At 32.9% G+C, this 18,943-nt stretch overlaps 2 protein-coding genes and 1 pseudogene across 2 annotated transcripts; all 3 read right to left on the bottom strand.

Annotated features, from left to right (window-relative positions):
• LOC143391768 (olfactory receptor 8K3-like) lies at positions 1-942 on the bottom strand. The gene has a single exon (XM_076844520.2). The coding sequence runs from the start codon at positions 940-942 to the stop codon at positions 1-3; it is 942 nt and encodes a 313-aa protein (XP_076700635.2).
• A 6,615-nt stretch (positions 943-7,557) lies between these two features.
• Positions 7,558-8,621, bottom strand: LOC143390470 (olfactory receptor 5T7-like). The gene has a single exon (XM_076842855.2). It carries the CDS (start codon positions 8,506-8,508, stop codon positions 7,558-7,560), a length of 951 nt encoding a protein of 316 aa, XP_076698970.2. The 5' UTR covers positions 8,509-8,621.
• An 8,257-nt stretch (positions 8,622-16,878) lies between these two features.
• Positions 16,879-17,921, bottom strand: LOC143390469 (olfactory receptor 5T2-like; annotated as a pseudogene).
• Positions 17,922-18,943: the final 1,022 nt, after the last annotated feature.

The raw sequence follows: 18,943 nt of genomic DNA, 5'->3' as shown, positions 1-18,943 counted from the left end.
TCAAGAAAATATGTTGCGTATCTTATTCCAGGTCCTCTTTAGGGCACACTTTACATCTTTGTTCCTCAGGCTGTAGATCAAAGGATTCAACATAGGTATGACCATAGTGTAAAATATGGAAGCCACTTTATCAGTATCAAAAGAGTGACTGGACTTGGGCTGCACATACATGAATATCAAAGTCCCATAGAACACTGTGACTGATGTCAGGTGGGATCCACAGGTGGAGAAAGCCTTACGCCTGCCCTCAGCAGATTTCATCTTGAGAATGGCTTTGAGGATGAGCACATAGGACACAATGATGACCAGAAGAGAGGAAATCAAATTAAAAGCTGCTAAGATCAGAATTATCACTTCAATTTCATATGTATTTGAACAGAGCAAAGCTATTAAAGGGAGACTGTCACAGTAGAAATGACTGATGACATTGTAGCCACAGAAGGATAATGTAAAAATCTTTATGGTGACTAGAAGAGACACAAATGTGCAGTAGAGATATGGGATTGCCACTGATATATGACATACCCTCTGTGACATGATGACAGTGTAGAAGAGAGGTTTACATATGGCCACATAGCGATCATAGGACATGGCAGACAGAATAAAAAGTTCAGTAATAATAAACACAAGAAAGAAAGCTAATTGTGTAGCACAAAAGTGATAGGAAATTGTATTTTGATCCACAACAAAGTTTACTAACATTTTGGGGCCCACAACTGTAGAATAACCAAGATCTGTAATAGACAGGTGCCTCAGGAAAAAGTACATGGGTGTTTGCAGGCTGTGGTCCACCTTGGTGAGGATGATCATGCCCAAGTTGCCCACCAGTGTGCTCATGTAGATGATGAGGAACAGCCCAAACAGTGGAGCCTGCAGATCAGGGCGTGAGGTGATGCCCTTCAGAATGAATTCATGCACAGCTGTGAGGTTGGGTTTTTCCATTCAGTTTTATTAGAAAATCTATATTGGAAACACAGAGTAGCAATGTCAGTAGATTACAAATATTATCATATGGAGTTTTATGCTTCAAATCTACTACAGATAAGATAAATCCTTAGTTTTGATGTTGTAATATTAAAAAACAAACATCTTTACAATTAAAATTTAAAGAAATTGAGACTGATATAAATTTGTTCTGATCTAGGATGATTTGGCTCACCAATGAACTTTGTGCAATGTCTGGAGATATTTTGATTTTCGCAAGTAGGAGATGAACTGCTACTGGCATTTAATGGTAAAGATTGTATATGACCCAGAATATCTTGCCCCAAACAATATTCACACCAACAAATTGTACCAAAGTTGAGAAATCTAGACAGATAAATAGATAATGATAGATGTGTAAATAAATAAATAAACAGAGATATTGAAGAATTTATACAGAATTATGAGGCAAAAAATGACCAAAGTTTAAACATTCTAAAAATTATTGTTGAACAAATATATAATTGTATTATTCTTTGATATTATATATAATTGCAATGACATATTGATATTTGCTAATTACATTTAATAAACTGACATTGTATTTATGTAAATTATATATAAATTTCTAATAACCAAATAAAATTTCTAATAACTGATTTTCAATTGCATACAAATCTCTTGGGCTAATATACAACTAACACTACTGTTAAGAAAAGAGAAAGATCCTAAGAACCCTAAGTAGAATGGGGTAATAAGGCATAGTCAATACATAATCCTCTGAAAGCCAAATTTTCACAGGTATAGCTGAAAGTGTTAGCACACTTGGAAGTTATGAATAGAAAACTATAATAATGATCATGGTAATTGTTCTTATTTGAAGAAACAAACCAGAAGAAAGTGCACATGTGTTGATATTGTCATTTGCATGTTAAATTCTCGTGTATAATTCCATGCCAATAATTTAATCTAAACCCTTTATTCTCAGATGCAAAACCAGTTTATCCTTCCAAATTTGTTCAGAAGGTGATTAACTTGTTCAATGTGCACATACTTCCCATTAGTAGCTCTCAGATTCATGTTCATGATATTACGGTCTTGTTTCTTATGTGACAACAGCAACCTACCTGAAAAGGTTTTCCTTGCAGATGTACATGGACACTGCTCAGAACTTCACTTGACAGACTAAGAAGATGAATAGGTAAGGAACAGGTCAAGGTAGGATTATCCTTGTAATTTGTCCTGATTTCTGCAAATGCCCCAAACTTGATGACTTAAATTGGATCAACTAAGCTATGGTTTTGAATGACCTACCATCTATATTTTTAAAATTTTTAATAACATTTTAATTTAAGGTATCATGATTCAAAATCACTTAAAATATTAATCTTCCCCTGGATACACAGTCAGTATTATTGAGATATACATGCTTATATGTAACAAATCTGATATATAATACATACAAAAACTTGGGGGTGGGTATGAGGTAGTCTGATCAAATTAGAACAAACTGGTGCATTCTGTTTTTATATTTCATTTTGAGACAGGGTCTAACTAGGTTGTATACAGCCTCACTAGATTGTTGCTATACTCCTTCCCCATCTGTCTGAGCTGCTGGGATTACAGGTCTACAAAACAATTTGCTTTTTCATAGTTTTCTTTCTTTACTGAATACTATAATTTCATTTTTAACCCCTATAAACCATGAAAAATTGAATCAGATACCACTCCAAAATAAAGAATATTTTACCAGCAGTGTAGAACTGGGGACTTAAAGGTCTCCTTAATCTTCAAGACAGGCTTTTCATCTCTCAGTATAAAGTGGAAACTCCTATTTCCTTATTAAGAGATCAGAAATGAATCACATTTATATATAATTTACATAATCATTAAATTTTAAATTACTTTTGAAAGGGTGGCAAAAAAAAAAGCCTAGAGTGAGTACATAAATATCTGCAAAAACTTCACAATGAAAGCCTGAATGTTGGCAGTTTCAAATTCAGCCTTTTGTGTTGGAATTGTCACTCAGTGGTACAGTACTTACTCAGTATAAATAGGGCCTCAGATTCAATTACCAGCACCAAGAAATTCAAATTCTACCTTTACAAAAAAAAAGTTATTTTGTGATTCACATCTCCTCATCTCCCATTTCTTATTTGAACTTCTGTCATACACACACACACAAACACACACATACACATACACATATACACACATCGAAGTATACATATGTGTATATATATTATTATATATGTGTATGTATTTAGTTTCTAGTATTTTTGAACCTCACACCATCTGTTTCAAAGATACTCCAACTATTTAAGAAGATCCAATATTAAAAAAAATAATATGAAAGAAAAAAATGAGATTTCATTGCATTTAAGGCATTGCAATAGACGGATAACCACATTGATTAGATGGCAAAGCCAGGGAATATTGTGGCCATTTCTGAAGACACTATTCACTTATGATACTACATGAAATCTTCAGTTTTTGTTACCTTTAATGTAACTGCTCTCTTGATTCCCCCATGTTTTCTTAACATGGCATTTGTGAGGACGTTTTATAGATTTTTTTTTTTCACATATTGAGATTCTCCCAGAGGAGAAGTCAAGCAAGTAATAGATTATCCCTAAAGCATCTGAGAGTTTAAACAAAGACCTGGAAGTCATCCATTAATTATCAAGGACAATTTCTGTCCAACTGTGGATTCATTTACTTACTGATAGTACAATATGAGCCAGCCAACAAATTTAAGGATTGTGTTCAAAATAACTGGAGTTAGGACTCAAAGAGACAATAGTGTCCTCATTTTCTTTAAAGCATAATTAGAAAGAGCCAAAGGGGAAGCAACATAAATATATGTTCATGGTTGAATGGATGAATAAAATTTATATATACAACATGGAATATTAATAAGACTTAATAATGATATACTCTGCTGAGTGTGATGGTGCATGTCTGTAATCCCAGTGACACAGAAGGCTTAGGCCAGAGGATTGAAAGTTCAAGGCCAGCTCCAGCAACTAAGCAAGACTCTATTAAAAAAAGAAAAAAAGTTTGGGGAATGTAGCTGATAAGTAAAGAACCTCTGGGTTCAATCCCCAGTAACCCCCTAAAAAGAAACAAAGGGTTGGCATTGTGCCTCAGTAGTAAAGCACTTGTCTGGCTTGTATAAGGCCCTGGGTTCAATCCTCAGCACCACATTTGAAAAAAAAATGATAAATAAACAAAATAAAGGTATTAAAAAATATGTCCTCTAATATGTGATATCACAGAAAACTGGGAGAACATTATGCTGAATAAAATAGTCACAGACAAATAATTCATAATTTTCGCTTTAAAAAATAATCAAACTTATGAAATCAGAATGTAGAGTGTAGTTTCCAAGGGTTGGGCATTGGGAAAATGAGGAGTTGCTAATAGATGTGAAGACTCAATTACTGAAACAAAATGTGTTCTAGAGATCTGCTGTGAAACACTGAGTTACAGTTAACAGTTCAGCATTATACATTTGAAATTATTAAAACTGCAGCTCTCATGTTTAATAATATGCAATGAATATTTAAAAAGAATAATGAAGTACCAATACAAATGATAACAGATCTGAATCTATAAAATATACTAATTCAAAGCAGTTAAGGAACAAAGATCACCTCTATTATGAATTCTTTTTGAATTATACAGAAAGGAAAAATAAAGGATAACACATTAGAAGGGCTGAGCCAAGTGAGGATGAGGAGAAATTAACTTTCACTGGAGGAAATGACAGCTCTAAAGTTGATTGGTTATAAAGCATTACAAATATAATTGATAATCATTTCTTTTAATTTAAAATAATTCACCTCATGACATGTGAATTTCATTTCAATAAAGTATCTTTAAATGAATTTAGGTAAATTTTCATCCTATATGAGTAGTGCCTACTTTTATAATTTCTCTATGTAATATACATACATTCTGGATAATAAATTATATATTTTTTCATGCAATAAATAATTGCATTTTCATTAGTCATGATAGTCGTGGGTTTATAGAGGTTTCCCATGTGCTGGGCTTACATTCATTTGTGTTTCAAATTATTATTTTTTTTAAATTAATAAACTAAAGAGATTATACTAAAGGGATTATACTTAAGAGTTCTGGTAACTATTAACATATTAAAGATAAAAGTATACATTTTTTTTTTTAACAGAGGATTGAACCTAGAGGTGTTTAACCACTGAGTCACATCCCCAGCCCATTTTTATGGGTCTTACTGAGTTCCTAAGTGCCTGCCTTGCTAAGTTGCTGAAGCTGGCTTTGAATTCCAGGTCCTCCTGCCTCAGCCTCTGGAGCCGCTGGAATTACAGGCATGTGCCACCACTTCTGGCACAATAAAAGTATACTTTTTCCTATAATTTAATGTACTTGTTTTTCCTAATGGATATTAAATAAAAGTGTGATTGCCTTTATATATTAATGTTAATCTGATTTTACACATAAATATCATATTTTATATTTTGGAGTTCATTGTGTATCTGTTTCTCCTTTTGTGACTTCTGGTTCAAATCCCACCCAGTTTTCTCCTTTCCCACGTGTGAACTCTGTCCACACTTTGTCATTAGTTAAATAGAAATTTACTTACTCTTCAGCAGATATGCTATAAATTTTACAGAGGATTTAAGTAAATATTTTTGACAATTTACTGAATGTCTTATTCTGCAAATTTCCTTCCTCACATGGTTGTTTTGTACAATTCTATGTTACTTCATTTTGCTAGAGATTCTCCTGTGATTATGCTGAACACATAAATTTATTAGAAATGTAATATTTTCCCACACCTCTGTTATTATATTCACAGCACAAGGTAAGACTTGTTTGTTTTTTTTTAACTTCATCTTCTCAGCACCTATATAAAATAACTTTTAAATTTTTGTCAATGTAGGGCATTTAAAATGGTTAAAATGACTTTACATTTGAATTTTTCAAGCCATTATTAAACTTAAGTTCAGATACTAACCCTAAGAGGTTTCTTTATTTCTTAATTTCTTTAGTATGAGTGCGTTATCCAAATGTCCTAAGTATTAACAGTCATTAATTCATCAATGTATATTGTAGCTATTTTTTATACTATGTGGCATATTTTCACTATTGTTGTGATTACTATGAGGTAGATGCAGAGTTGAAAATATATATGCATAAAGTTCTTCGTAGGTTTAAACTGTGCTTAAAGAATTCTTGCATGCTTAATAATACATGAGCACACACACACACACACACACACACAAATACACACACACATCTACAAGGTCAGTCCTGCTTCGCATTAACTGGAAATACACAGATATTAAATGCCAATCATCAGGACTTAGTTTTAATACTTGAAGGGAGTAATCATGTAATGTCAGATGAGAGTGTAAGCCAAGGGAGGGTGGTCTTTAAGGTATTGTGTAAGACTACAATGTGGTAGGAGGTACTCTGTATTTGTCTCTTATAATGTTATTTAAAATTTAATTCCATTTTAGGGACACACATTAAGGTTGCATTCTATGTTATAAACATAATATCTTGCTACAATTAATGAACAAAGGGGACTCTGGAGGGAGAAAATGAGTTTACAAAATAATTTAAAAAACAATAAAGGATGATGAAGAAAGAAAGAAAAACATATCACTAAACTGAAATTTAAGAGGACATATCTGTACATTGAAAAATTGATGTGTTGGAAGCAGGGTTAACGGTGAGCACATTAGAGATGCTGGAATGTCTATTCTTGTACCTGGGTGATTAGGAGGGGTGCCATCTTCAAGAGCTTCACAGAGCGGTGCCATCAAGAACAAAGCCAAAGCTGAGGAGGGACCAGGCCTGTAGGCAATCTCATAATGACCCCTTTGTGCTCAGTTCTGGCAAGAGCAAAAGCTGTCATCCAGTTGTACATTAAATCCTACCAAATTTTGTTTTGTATTGTTTGTATTTAAGTTTAATCTTGAAAAATGCTGAAAATATCAATAGTCTAGTATCAATATCTGTGAGGAATTTAAAGATGAGATTAGGCCTATGATATTGGAAAACAGAATAAAAGAGGAAGAAATTCATCTTCATGAATTAGGCCAGTGATCAGACCCTGGAACTCAAGCATGCTATCTGTGGTGTCTAAACAACCACCTGGGTAGATGGCTCATAGACATAAGAATGCAATAGATTGCTTTGAACTGGATTCAGTTACTTATGGCATCCTGGAAAATTTCCACCAACATTCTGTGGCATTTTGTATGTGTTCTTTTTTGCCTCAGCATGGGGCTTGATCAAGATGGTGAGATGCTATTTATATAAAAAATATAGTTGCAACTAAAATATAATTTAGATAGAGATCAATACAAATAAATAGAATATTAAATAATATGTAAATATATGCAAGTTTGTGTTGAATTTTGTACACTTATATCAGAATTATGTATATGCATATGCATATACATATAGAAGTAAGATCATTGTAAATAGATGATGCAGGATTTCTACAGTTAAAACAACACAAGAGAGGACTGAGCATATAATCAGAAGAAAGAGAATACACTAAGAAAAGGAAACAAATATTTTTTGCATACTCTCATAAAACTGTCAAACATTACTCTCAATTTGTTCAATGAATGTCTACTGTGAAAAATAGATTGTATTGATTAACCAATTATTCCCCAAAACTCTCTTCATTGCCCCTTTTACACCTTTGTTCCTCAAACTATAAATAATGGGATTCATCATAGGAATAACAATGGAGTAAAATATAGACACTGTCATGTCATGTTCCAAAGCATAGTTGGATGTTGGTCTCACATACATAAATAGAACAGTACCATGAAAAATAGACACTGCAGTTAAGTGAGAGCCACAGGTAGAAAAGACTTTCTGCTTCCCTTCAGCAGAACGTATCCTCAGAATAGCCAACAGAATGAAACCATAAGAGATCAGGACAATTAGTATAGTACATATCTCAATAGAGCCAGCAAAGTAGAAGAGCAGCAGCTGATTGGGGCCAGTATCAGAACAGGAAATTGCAAGGAGAGGAGGGATGTCACAGAAGATGTGGTTGATTATGTTGGATCCACAGAAGGACAGGCTGAAAGTGGCTGTGGTGTGTGTTATAGCATGCAGAATTCCACCAACACAGGAAGCCACGATGAGTGGCACATAGACCCTGGGTGACATGCTCACTGAATACAGAAGTGGGTTGTAGATGGCCACATAGCGGTCATAAGCCATGGCAGCCAAGAGAAAGCACTCTGTGGTTCCACAGGTTACAGCAAAAAACATCTGAGCTGCACATGCACCAAAGGAAATGGTTTTCTCCCTTGATAAAAAGTCTACCAACATATTTGGAGTGATAACAGATGAATAGCAGGCATCTATGGAAGACAGTACACTCAGAAAATAGTACATTGGGTTGTGCAGCCGGGAATCCCCAATGACCAGTACAATCAGTCCTAAATTTCCCATGAGAGTAAAAAGGTAAACTGCTAGAAACAAGAGAAAGAAGAAGATCTGCAGTTCAGGATTGTCAGTGAAGCCCCTCAACACAAATACAGCTACTTCAGTCACATTCTTCATGCTGAAATCTCATGGAACACACTTGAAGATGATCATAAAATAACAGGTGATGATACTAGGAAAGAATGAACAGCACCATGACTAGAAGGAACATGAAACATTTTTTACAGTGTATAATTTTCAAGCAGCAGACCAAAAGACAATGTGAATCCACTGATCATTTCAATCACTGAAGAGTCATTAGGAAGTTATGAGTGTTAACAAAGTAACCCAACATGTACCATTTCCCTTAAATGATGAGGTCAAATTGGTTTTGTACCACTGAATTCCATTAGCTCCTTTCATATAAAATCACCTTAAAGCAAAAAGAGTTTAGCTACAATGTGTATGTGTATGTGTGTTGAAACCTGTAGAATTCTGATTCTATCCCAATGTTTTCCTCTGATATAACATCTCAAGTATGCATATATAAAATATATATATTTAGTAAATTTTTGATAGATGTATATTAGATAAGTACATATTTGAAATATATTTTATATATTTGATAAATATGTATTTGATGATATATATTATATATATATTTGATATCTGCATACTTGACTTGTTATGTCAGAGCTACTTTTCATTGAAATAGAATCAAACTTCTACATCTTCAATAATTGCATTCAATTATTTCCCATAAAACATTCATTTGAAGATTCTACACACTAATATTTATTTTACAATATTGCAGTAAATATTCAGGGACAGACAATTTGTTTCAAGAATGTGGTAAATTAGTTTGCATTTACAAGAATTCTCTGGGGATTAAATGCTTTTAATCAAATAAGGTTATTACATTTTTCCTGTATCTGCACTTTATATCCCTGAATTATTCCTTAGAGAATAAAAAGCCCTGTTAGTTGAGTTATTTGTGGAAAAAAGCCTCATGCACTCCTGAAAAGTACATTTCCATTTTATATGTTAAAGGAGCTTACTTTTGCTTCAAGGAAATTGTATGTTTTTAGCTAAATTCTTCTATAGACAGCATTTTCAATTGGAAAAAGACAGTAATTTGGTAAAAAAAGAAAATTATATTATTCCAATATATCAATATTAACACAAGTTCAAAGGAATCAGTTACTGAGAGACTAACTATGATTCTTGAAGACAGTATAAGATGAAGTATAAATTTAATCTATATCTACTTTGACAAATCCTATCTCAATTGATGATAGAAAATACCAATTATATTAAGCTTCATCTACTAATACTAAGTCTGCAAAAGAAGAGAGAAATTATAACACGCATTTATTGAATTTTTGGTAAAAAAAAATTTTACTTTATGCATATTATGCTATCTCATCTTTTGTGACTTTCACAGATAAAAACTGTCAGAAACAAGATTCATTGTCAGATCTCCCTCCAGGGTGAATTCACTTGCTGCTGTTTTCCTGTCTCCTTTAATATCTTGGCTTCATTGTGCCACTGGACTCTGTCCCAAGCAACACCCAGACTCAGGAAATTAAAGTCTTAATTTTATGTTTCAGGATTTTTTAAACCATCAAACCTAAAAGAAATGCTATGAAATGTGAAGCCATCTGAAGAGACTACAAAATTGTGTAGCAGGTATGTGGCTCTTACCAAATTACTCTTCTTTTCCAACTATACCAACAGAGAAGACCCCACAGAGTGGAAAATGTCCCATTTTCTTACCCTCTGTTGATAGATTCATGATTATTTTAACTTTGAACTATTTTCCTCCACCATCATCATGAAAGCTCACATTCAATAAAGAACAGACTTTTTACTGTAGTAAACATAAATTCAATATTTTCCACCTTTCTTCTTTTTCCAGTAGTTTGGGTTTAAATTTCTAGGTAGAAAAACTCTGACTAAATCAGATCTTAATATAAGTAATCCATACCTGCAAAAGGAAAGAACTACTTATTACTTATTCTTTGGTAGCTAAAATATCTACTACCAAATAATAGATTTATAGTCAATAGCATAGGTTCTAGTTCCCCAAATATGCTTCAAATATCTGAAATTTTCTCTTACCAATGGATCAGAAAATAGAACTTTGAGTGCAATGTAAGTATGGCTAATTTAAACTGTTTACATCCACTGAAAGAACTGTTGATGAAGCCTACAACTGATGTCTCAAAGGGAATAAGCCCAAATTATCTTCTGTTTCCACAGAGCAGTTTAATGATTTGCTTCAAAACAAAAAGTAAATCATTTTGGATGAGGCCCAAAATGATGCTATTTATTGAATATATAGTGTTCTCTGTTCTGTTTTTAATATTTCATATTTGCGTTTCTCTAATTATTGGTGGTGTTGAACAACTTCTCTGCCTACCTTTTTGCCATTTTCTTCTTTACATATAATCAGTTCCTCGATTATTTATAAATAACTGATTTTGTTATTCTTTAGGAATTCCTGTTGATTCATATATGTATTGGTGCTGGAGATTGAACCCCTCTACTACTGAGCCATATTCCAGGCTTTCATTTTGTTTTTAATATTCACTTCATATTAGAGTGTGGTTTGTGAATATTTCATCCAATTTTGTACAGTTGCCTATTCACTCTGTTGATAGCTCCTTTGCATGGCAGAAGGTTTTTAATTGCATAGTCTCACTTCTCCCTCTCTCTCTCTCTCTCTCTCTCTCTCTCTCTCTTGGGTTGGGAAGTGATGGTGCTTGGCTTTGATCTGGATACCAAGAAATTATGACCAATCCCATAGTCCTGTAGCTTTTCTGTCAAGAATTTTTCTTTTAGGACGTATATTTAAATCTTAATCCATTTTAAGTTTATACACCTACATGATATAGTTGGAGATTCTGATTATATTCTTTTGCATGTTCATATTTAAATTTACTAAAACCATTTGTTGACAATACTATCTTTTTCCAGTTTTGTATATTTAAAATCATTGTTGAGTAACAGTGGCCATATGTGCATGACTTTGTTTCTAGTTTGTTGATTGTGTTCCATTGCCCCCTATTTTTTTTATAGGAGTACCTTATTTTAAGAACTTCTTTTAGTTATGTTAATCAATTCATTTTCATCAGAGACATTAAAACATAAATTATTCATATTAAATTGGTAACATGCAGTGCTTCTATGTAGGTATTCATTGGGTCATATTTAAATCTAGTTAAATATTTATAAATATATATTTATATATTGTTTCAAATAGCACAATGATCTCCTGTTCCTCCCATGTGGTTCCAAATTAAAGCATTTCATTGCTTTCTCTATGCAAATCACGTTTTATTGTAGGCTTTTCTATGAACTCTGTGTAACTGAATCAGTGGGTGAGCACTTAGGTTGCTTCTCGCTTGTGGCTATTGTGAACAGTGGTGCAAAGAACATTGAAATGTAGACATCCCTTCAACATGCTGATTCCACGTCCTTTGTATATATACTCAGAAGAGGAATGACTGGAGAATGTTGCAGGATCTACATTTTATTTTACCGTAATGCATGTTGACTTAGCATTCCACCAACAGTGTACATGTCTTCCCTTTTGTTCATGTATTTACCTGAGCTTGTTATTATTTATACTTGTTTTTGTTTATTTGCTTCTTGTTGGTTTTTTTTTTTTTTTTTTTTTTTTTGGTAATAGTACCATTAACTTTTTTGAGATGATATTTCATTATGGTTTTGATTTAAATGTCCCAAATGATGAATGATGCTGCACGTTTTTTAAATTTTCTATTCTCCATTTATATGTTTTCTTTTCAAAAATGTCAAAGTTGCTCTATTGTGCATTTCTAATATGGGTTATTTGGAAGTTTTAACTATTGATTTTTGACCCTGTTTATAGTCTGAACATTCACCCATTGTCAGGTGCATAGATTACATGTGTTTTCTTTCACTCCACAAGTTTTCTCTTCTCTCCGACTAGCATTTCCTTTACTTTATAGAAACTTTATGGTTTGAATTACTCCTATTTGTCTACTTATAATTGTATCTTGTGATTTTGAGATCTCCTTATGAAATCCTTCCCCATTTCAATGTTCTACAGTATTTCCCCTACATAATTTTCTGGTAGATTTTTGTTTTCAGATCTTCCATTAATTTTTTATAATCCATTTTAGAGTTGATTTTAGTAACTAATGACAGATAGAGGTCCAGTGCTGTCCTTCTGAATGCAGAGATCCACTTTTCCAAGCACATTTTGTTGAAAAGACTGTCTTTTCCCCCTAATGTGTGTTCTTAGCACTTTTCATGAACCTCAGCTGACTTGAGATGTATGGGCTTCTCTCTCTGTCCTGTCCCATCAGTCTAAAGATCTGTTTCCAAGCCAACTGCAAATGATCTGATTGCTGTAGCTTTGTAGTATATATTGAAATAAGGCAGTGTCTGACTTTCACTTTGTTTTTATTAGTAAATATGGCTTTGGCTCTTGGTGTGTGTGTGTGTGTGTGTGTGTGTGTTTCTGTATAAAACTTGGACAACTTTTTCTACTTCTGTGAATTAGTGCAATGGTATCTTCTTAGAGATTACCTTGAATCTGTAGGTCATTTGGAATAGCATGGACATTTTAAGATTATTATTTTTTCCATCCTGGAAACATGTTTTTTTTTTTTTAATTTTACTGGGACTTCAACTTATTTTGTTAATGTTATGTAGTGTCCATTTTGGGGATTTTTCACTTTGCTTGTTAATTTTTTTCCCAGATCTTCATTTACATTTGTAGCTTTTGCGCATGGTACTTTTGTCTTCATTTCCATTTCAGATGATTTTATTTTGTCATAAAGCAATGCTCCTGGATTTTGTATTCATTTTGATTTTGTATTCCATAACATTGCTGCATTTTTATTAGTTCTAAGAGTAATTTGCTGCAATTTTTTTAGATCTACGTATAAGATCATGGTTTCTACAAACAGTGACAGTTTCTCTACTTTTTTCCCAGTTCAGGTGTCCTTTTTGCTTTTTCTTGCTTGGCTGCTCTGACTGGTGAATAAAAATGAAAGAAGTAGGCACCTTTGTTCCTGATCATGGAGAGGAAGGTTTCAGCTTCTTGCCTTTTAATATAATGCTAGCAATTGGCTAGTTACATATGGTCCTCATGATATTGTGGTGCCTTCCCTAACATTCCTACATGTTCAGTGATTTTATTTTATGAAACACATTTTCTGCATGCATATATATATATATATAGTCTTTGATATTCATTCTGGTGATAATGTTTATAATTGTTATGGAGTTTCACATATTGACACATGTTTGAATCCATGGGAATTATCTCATATGATAATACTGAAAAAGCTTTATAACATGCTGATGGATTTGATTGGCTAAAATTTTTCGAAGATTATTTTACCTTTTTTGATCTAGGATATTGGCTAATACTTTTTATGTCATGTCTTTGTGAGGTTTTGGTGTCAGGGTATTGTTGGCCTCATAGAATGTGTTAGGAAAAATTCCTTTCTCTTTTATTTCTTGGAACAAATTAAGAAAAGTTAGTGTCAGTTATCTTTTATCTCTTTAAATTCCAGAAGGGAAATGTTTTCTCTTTGATGAGACTTTTTCATTACTTAAACTTATTGCTTCATACTCATTTACTCAAGTTTTCTATTTCTTCCTGATTCATTGTTGGTTCTTGATCAGGTATGTGCATCCAGAAATTTGTTCATTTCTTCTAAATCACCAACCTTGCTGATATAGAGTTGTTCATAAAAATATCCAATGAGCCTTTGTATTTCTGAAGTATCATGTGAGATTAATTCTCATTAATTTTCTTCTTCATTACTGGGTTTGAACCCAGTACCTTGCACCTGCTAGGCAAATGTTCAATTATTAAGTTATAGCCTTCCTCCCTAGTTAACCACTGTTGTTGTTATTGTAGGTATTGCTTGGCATAAACTCACCCTTTCACATTGATTTTCCATATCTCATTGTTTGTATTTTGTATGTTGTAACTGCCTCTGAATTTATTTCATGAAACATTGAAAGTTTTGTTCATGAGTTCTCCCTTGATTCATTAGTTTTTCCAAGATATATTTTTCCACTTTCAAGTAATTTACAGTGCCCAAAGTATCTCTTTCTAGTGATTTCTGGTTTTCCTATATTAGTCTGAAAAAGATTATATGGTTTAAATTAAAACATTTGTTCATACTTGTCTGTGGTTGGTCACGTAATGCATTCTGCAGAGTATGCCATGTGCTGATGACATCGATATGCGGTATCTAAGGGTTGGATGGAATTTTCTGTAGATATCTATTGGGTCTGTTTTGTGTAAGGAGAAATTTAAAACTTGTTTCTTCACTAATTTTCACTCAGTTTAATACATCTATAGCTGAAAGTGGAATAATAAATTCTCATAGTATTGTTATTATCTCCAAAGGAAAAAAGAGACACTGTAATCTTCTTATAATATTTATGTATTTGGGTGCTTTTTTTTGTATACAAATATTTGCAATTTTATTACCTTTAGCTTAATTGATCCATTTATCATTTTATAATTATCCTTTTGTGTTTTTGTTGCTTCTTATTTTAACTTTATTTTATCTGATATAAATATGGCTACTTTTTTTCTCTTGTGGACTTAATCTGCATGGGATATCTTACTTTATTCTTCAATATCCATGCAACTTTACTTGGATATAAAATCAACCCCTTGAAAGAAACACATAGTAGTTTCTTGGTTTTTTTAATGAACTTATACACTCCACATCTTTTAATTGGAAAATTTATTCCATTTACATCTATTATAATTAGCATAGGGACTTCACCTCCATGTTGCATATAAGTGTTGGATGGGCAAGAATCAGATCAAGCAGGATGAACACAGGCAACTTACCCCAGTCTCTATCCTCCCTTCATACATCCAGTGAAAAACACTGGGCAACTTTCTGTTGTTTTGTTTTTCTTATTTTCTATTTTCATAGGTGTTTAAATATATTTTCATGTAAATTACTCTGATATAAATTTATAAATATTCAATATTTATGAAATATTCATCTTCATTGGAGAATTATGATTATAATTGAGGTACACTTACTTATGTGTAAAAAGTAAGATATTCCATATTGTCTGATACAGTGTTATTTAAATGTATTAATCCCATTTAAGAAAATATATTTTAGTTGTACTCTCTGTAATAAACATAATGTCCTACTGAAATTAATGAAAAAGGGAAACCTAGAGAGAGGAAATGGGGTTACAAAATAGTTTATGAACCATAAAGGAAGATGAAGAGAGAAAGGAAAAACAATATCACTGAAACAAATTTAATGGAGACATATCTGTGTAGTGAAAACTTGATGTGTTGGAAGCAGGGTTAAAAATGAGCACAGCATAGATCTTAGAATGTTCTTTATTGTACCAGGGCACAAAGGAGGCACAGCATCTTCAAAAGCTTCTCAGAGTGGTGGAATCAAGGAGAAAAGAGCTGAAGCTGAACAGGGCCAGATCTGTAGGAATCCCCTTGATAGATGTATGCTCATTTCTGCCCAAAACTAAATATTTCATACTCTTCTACCTTACTCTCTGAATTTTGCTTTTCTTTTATTATTATTTTATTCAAATATAATTTTGAAAACTGCTAATGCCTACATCAATAGTCTGTGAGGCATTAAAGAATGGCTTCATGTCTATGCTATGGAAGACAAATTTTTTTAAAAAAATAAGAAATTAGCAGGGTACCTTAGCACACCCTTGTAATCACAGCAGCTCTGGAAGCTGAGGCATAAGGATCTTCACTTCAAAGCCAGCCTCAAGGAAAGCAAGGCACTAAGCAACTCAGTGATATCTGTCTCTAAATAAAATACAATTTAAGGCTTGGGATGTGGCTCAGTGGTCAAATGTCCCTGATTTCAATCCCCAGTACTGTCCCCAGCTCCCCAAAAAGAAAAGAAATTTACCTTCACCAATCATTCCATTGGTGTGCATCTGGAATGTGAGCATGTTATCTTTGGTGTGTAAACCACAGGCTGAATAGATTGTTGCATGGAGATAAGGATAGAGGAGATTGTTTTGAACTGCATTCAGGTACCTATTATTCCATGGAGAAGGTCCTAGGCTTATGGAAATGATCACTTTTTCTTTGGTTTAACATAGTAATTGATCAAGTTGGTTGACATGGTAAAATTATTCATGAATATATGTAATATAGTTGATACATTAGAATTTAGACAGAAAACAATATAAATAATATTTAAAATTACATAAACAAATTCAAGCTTGTATTGTAATTTTGAACATTTCACTTAGTATTAGCAGAATGTACATACTTATGTGTATACATATTTAATATGAACATAGGAAAAATCAAATGAATGATTCCATATTTACAACAACACAAGAAAAGAATGACCATGTTTTGTATTTCAAATGTCCACAAATAGAAAAATTATGACAATACCAGGAAACAAACACTTTGAGGAACTCTTATGATACAAACATATAAGTCGCAAATTATTCGTTTAATTTCTACTGTGCAAAACAGACTTTATTGATAAGTTGATTACTCCCATTTTCTTCATTGCTGCTTTTATATCTTTGTTCCTTAAACTGTAGATGAGGGGATTCAGCATGGAAATAAATATGGTGTAAAATATAGATACTATCATGTCATGCTCCAAAGCATAGTTGGATGTTGGTCTCACATACATGAATAAACCGGTACTATAAAAAATGGACACTGCAGTTAGGTGAGAGCCACAGGTGGAAAAGATTTTCCTCTTCCCTTCAGCAGAGTGTATTCTCAGAATAGCCAAAAGAATAAAACCATAGGAGATCAGGATGGTTAGTATAGTACATATCTCAATAGAGCCAGCAAAATAGAAGAGCAGAAGCTGGTTGGGGCCAGTATCAGAATAGGAAATTGCAAGGAGAGGAGGGATGTCACAGAAGATGTGGTTGATTATGTTGGATCCACAGAAGGACAGGCTGAAAGTGGCTGTGGTGTGTGTTACAGCGTGCAGAATTCCACCAACACAGGAAGCCACGATGAGTGGCACATAGACCCTGGGTGACATGCTCACTGAATACAGAAGTGGGTTGTAGATGGCCACATAGCGGTCATAAGCCATGGCAGCCAAGAGAAAGCACTCTGTGGTTCCACAGGTTACAGCAAAAAACATCTGGGCTGCACATGCACCAAAGGAAATGGTTTTCTCCCTTGATAAAAAATCTACCAACATATTTGGAGTGATAACAGACGAATAGCAGGCATCTATGGAAGACAGTACACTCAGAAAATAGTACATTGGGTTGTGCAGCCGGGAATCCCCAATGACCAATATAATCAGTCCTAAATTTCCCATGAGAGTAAAAAGGTAAACTGCTAGAAACAGGAGAAAGAAGAAGATCTGCAGTTCAGGATTGTCAGTGAAGCCCTTCAACACAAATACAGTTACTTCAGTGACATTCTTCATGCTGAAATCTCATGGAACACACTTGAAGATGATCATAGAGTGACAGCGGACCCTTAGTAAGAAAGAATGAACAGCACCATGACTGGAAGCAACAAGAACTGTGCCTATAGATGTGTATGAATATATTCTTTACAGTGTCTAATTTTTCAGCAGCAAAAGACAATATGAATCAACTGATTACTTCCATCACTGAGGAATCATTTGGAAGTTATGCGTATTAACAAAGTAACCAAACTTGTTCCAGTTTCTTTAAATGATCAGGACAAATTGTTATTGTACTACTTAGTTCCCTTAGCTCTTTCCATATAAAGTAACATTAAAACAAAAATGTGTATGTGTGTTGAAAGATTCAGAATTCTGATCCTTTTCCAATATTATATATATATAATATATATATATATATATATTATATATATATATATTCAAAACATATATATATATATATTCAAAACATATATTTGATAAATATATATATTTGATAAGTGTGTTTTGAATTTCATATATTCATAAATGTGTATTTGATAATTTAATATATATTTGATACATATACATATTTTATATATATATTTGATATCGACATACTTGAGATCTTATGTAAGACCTGAATTTTGGAATAGAATCAGAATTCTACATCTTTCAACAATTTCATTCAATGATTTGAGATAAAACATTCATGTGAACAATCTGTACGCTAGTATGTATTTTACAATACTAAAGTAAAAACAAACAGCTTTGTTTTAAAAATATGGTGAATTAGTTTGCTTTTACAGAGTATTTTTTGGGAATGACATGCATTTAATCACACAGGATTAGTATATTTTTTCCGGTACCAATACTTTTTATCCCTGAATTACTCTTTAGAGTAAAAAAGCCTGGCGAATTTAATTATTTATGAAAAAGAGAAAAATTTATACACTATCAAAAATTACATTTCCATTTTCTGTTCCAGGGGGATTTTGCTTTGAGGAAATTGTTTTCAGCTAAGTTCTTCTTGAGACAGGGATGTCATCTATATGCTACAAAAATGTAATATTATTTCAATACATCAATATTAACACATGTTCAAAGGAATCAGTTATCAAGGGAAAACAACTATGATTCTTGAAGATAGTAAAAAT

Source organism: Callospermophilus lateralis, chromosome 2 (genome assembly GCF_048772815.1).
Source record: "Callospermophilus lateralis isolate mCalLat2 chromosome 2, mCalLat2.hap1, whole genome shotgun sequence".
Lineage (NCBI taxonomy): Eukaryota > Metazoa > Chordata > Mammalia > Rodentia > Sciuridae > Callospermophilus > Callospermophilus lateralis.
The sequence above is the reverse complement of the archived record's forward strand: the minus strand, read 5'-3'. Positions and strand labels throughout refer to the sequence as shown.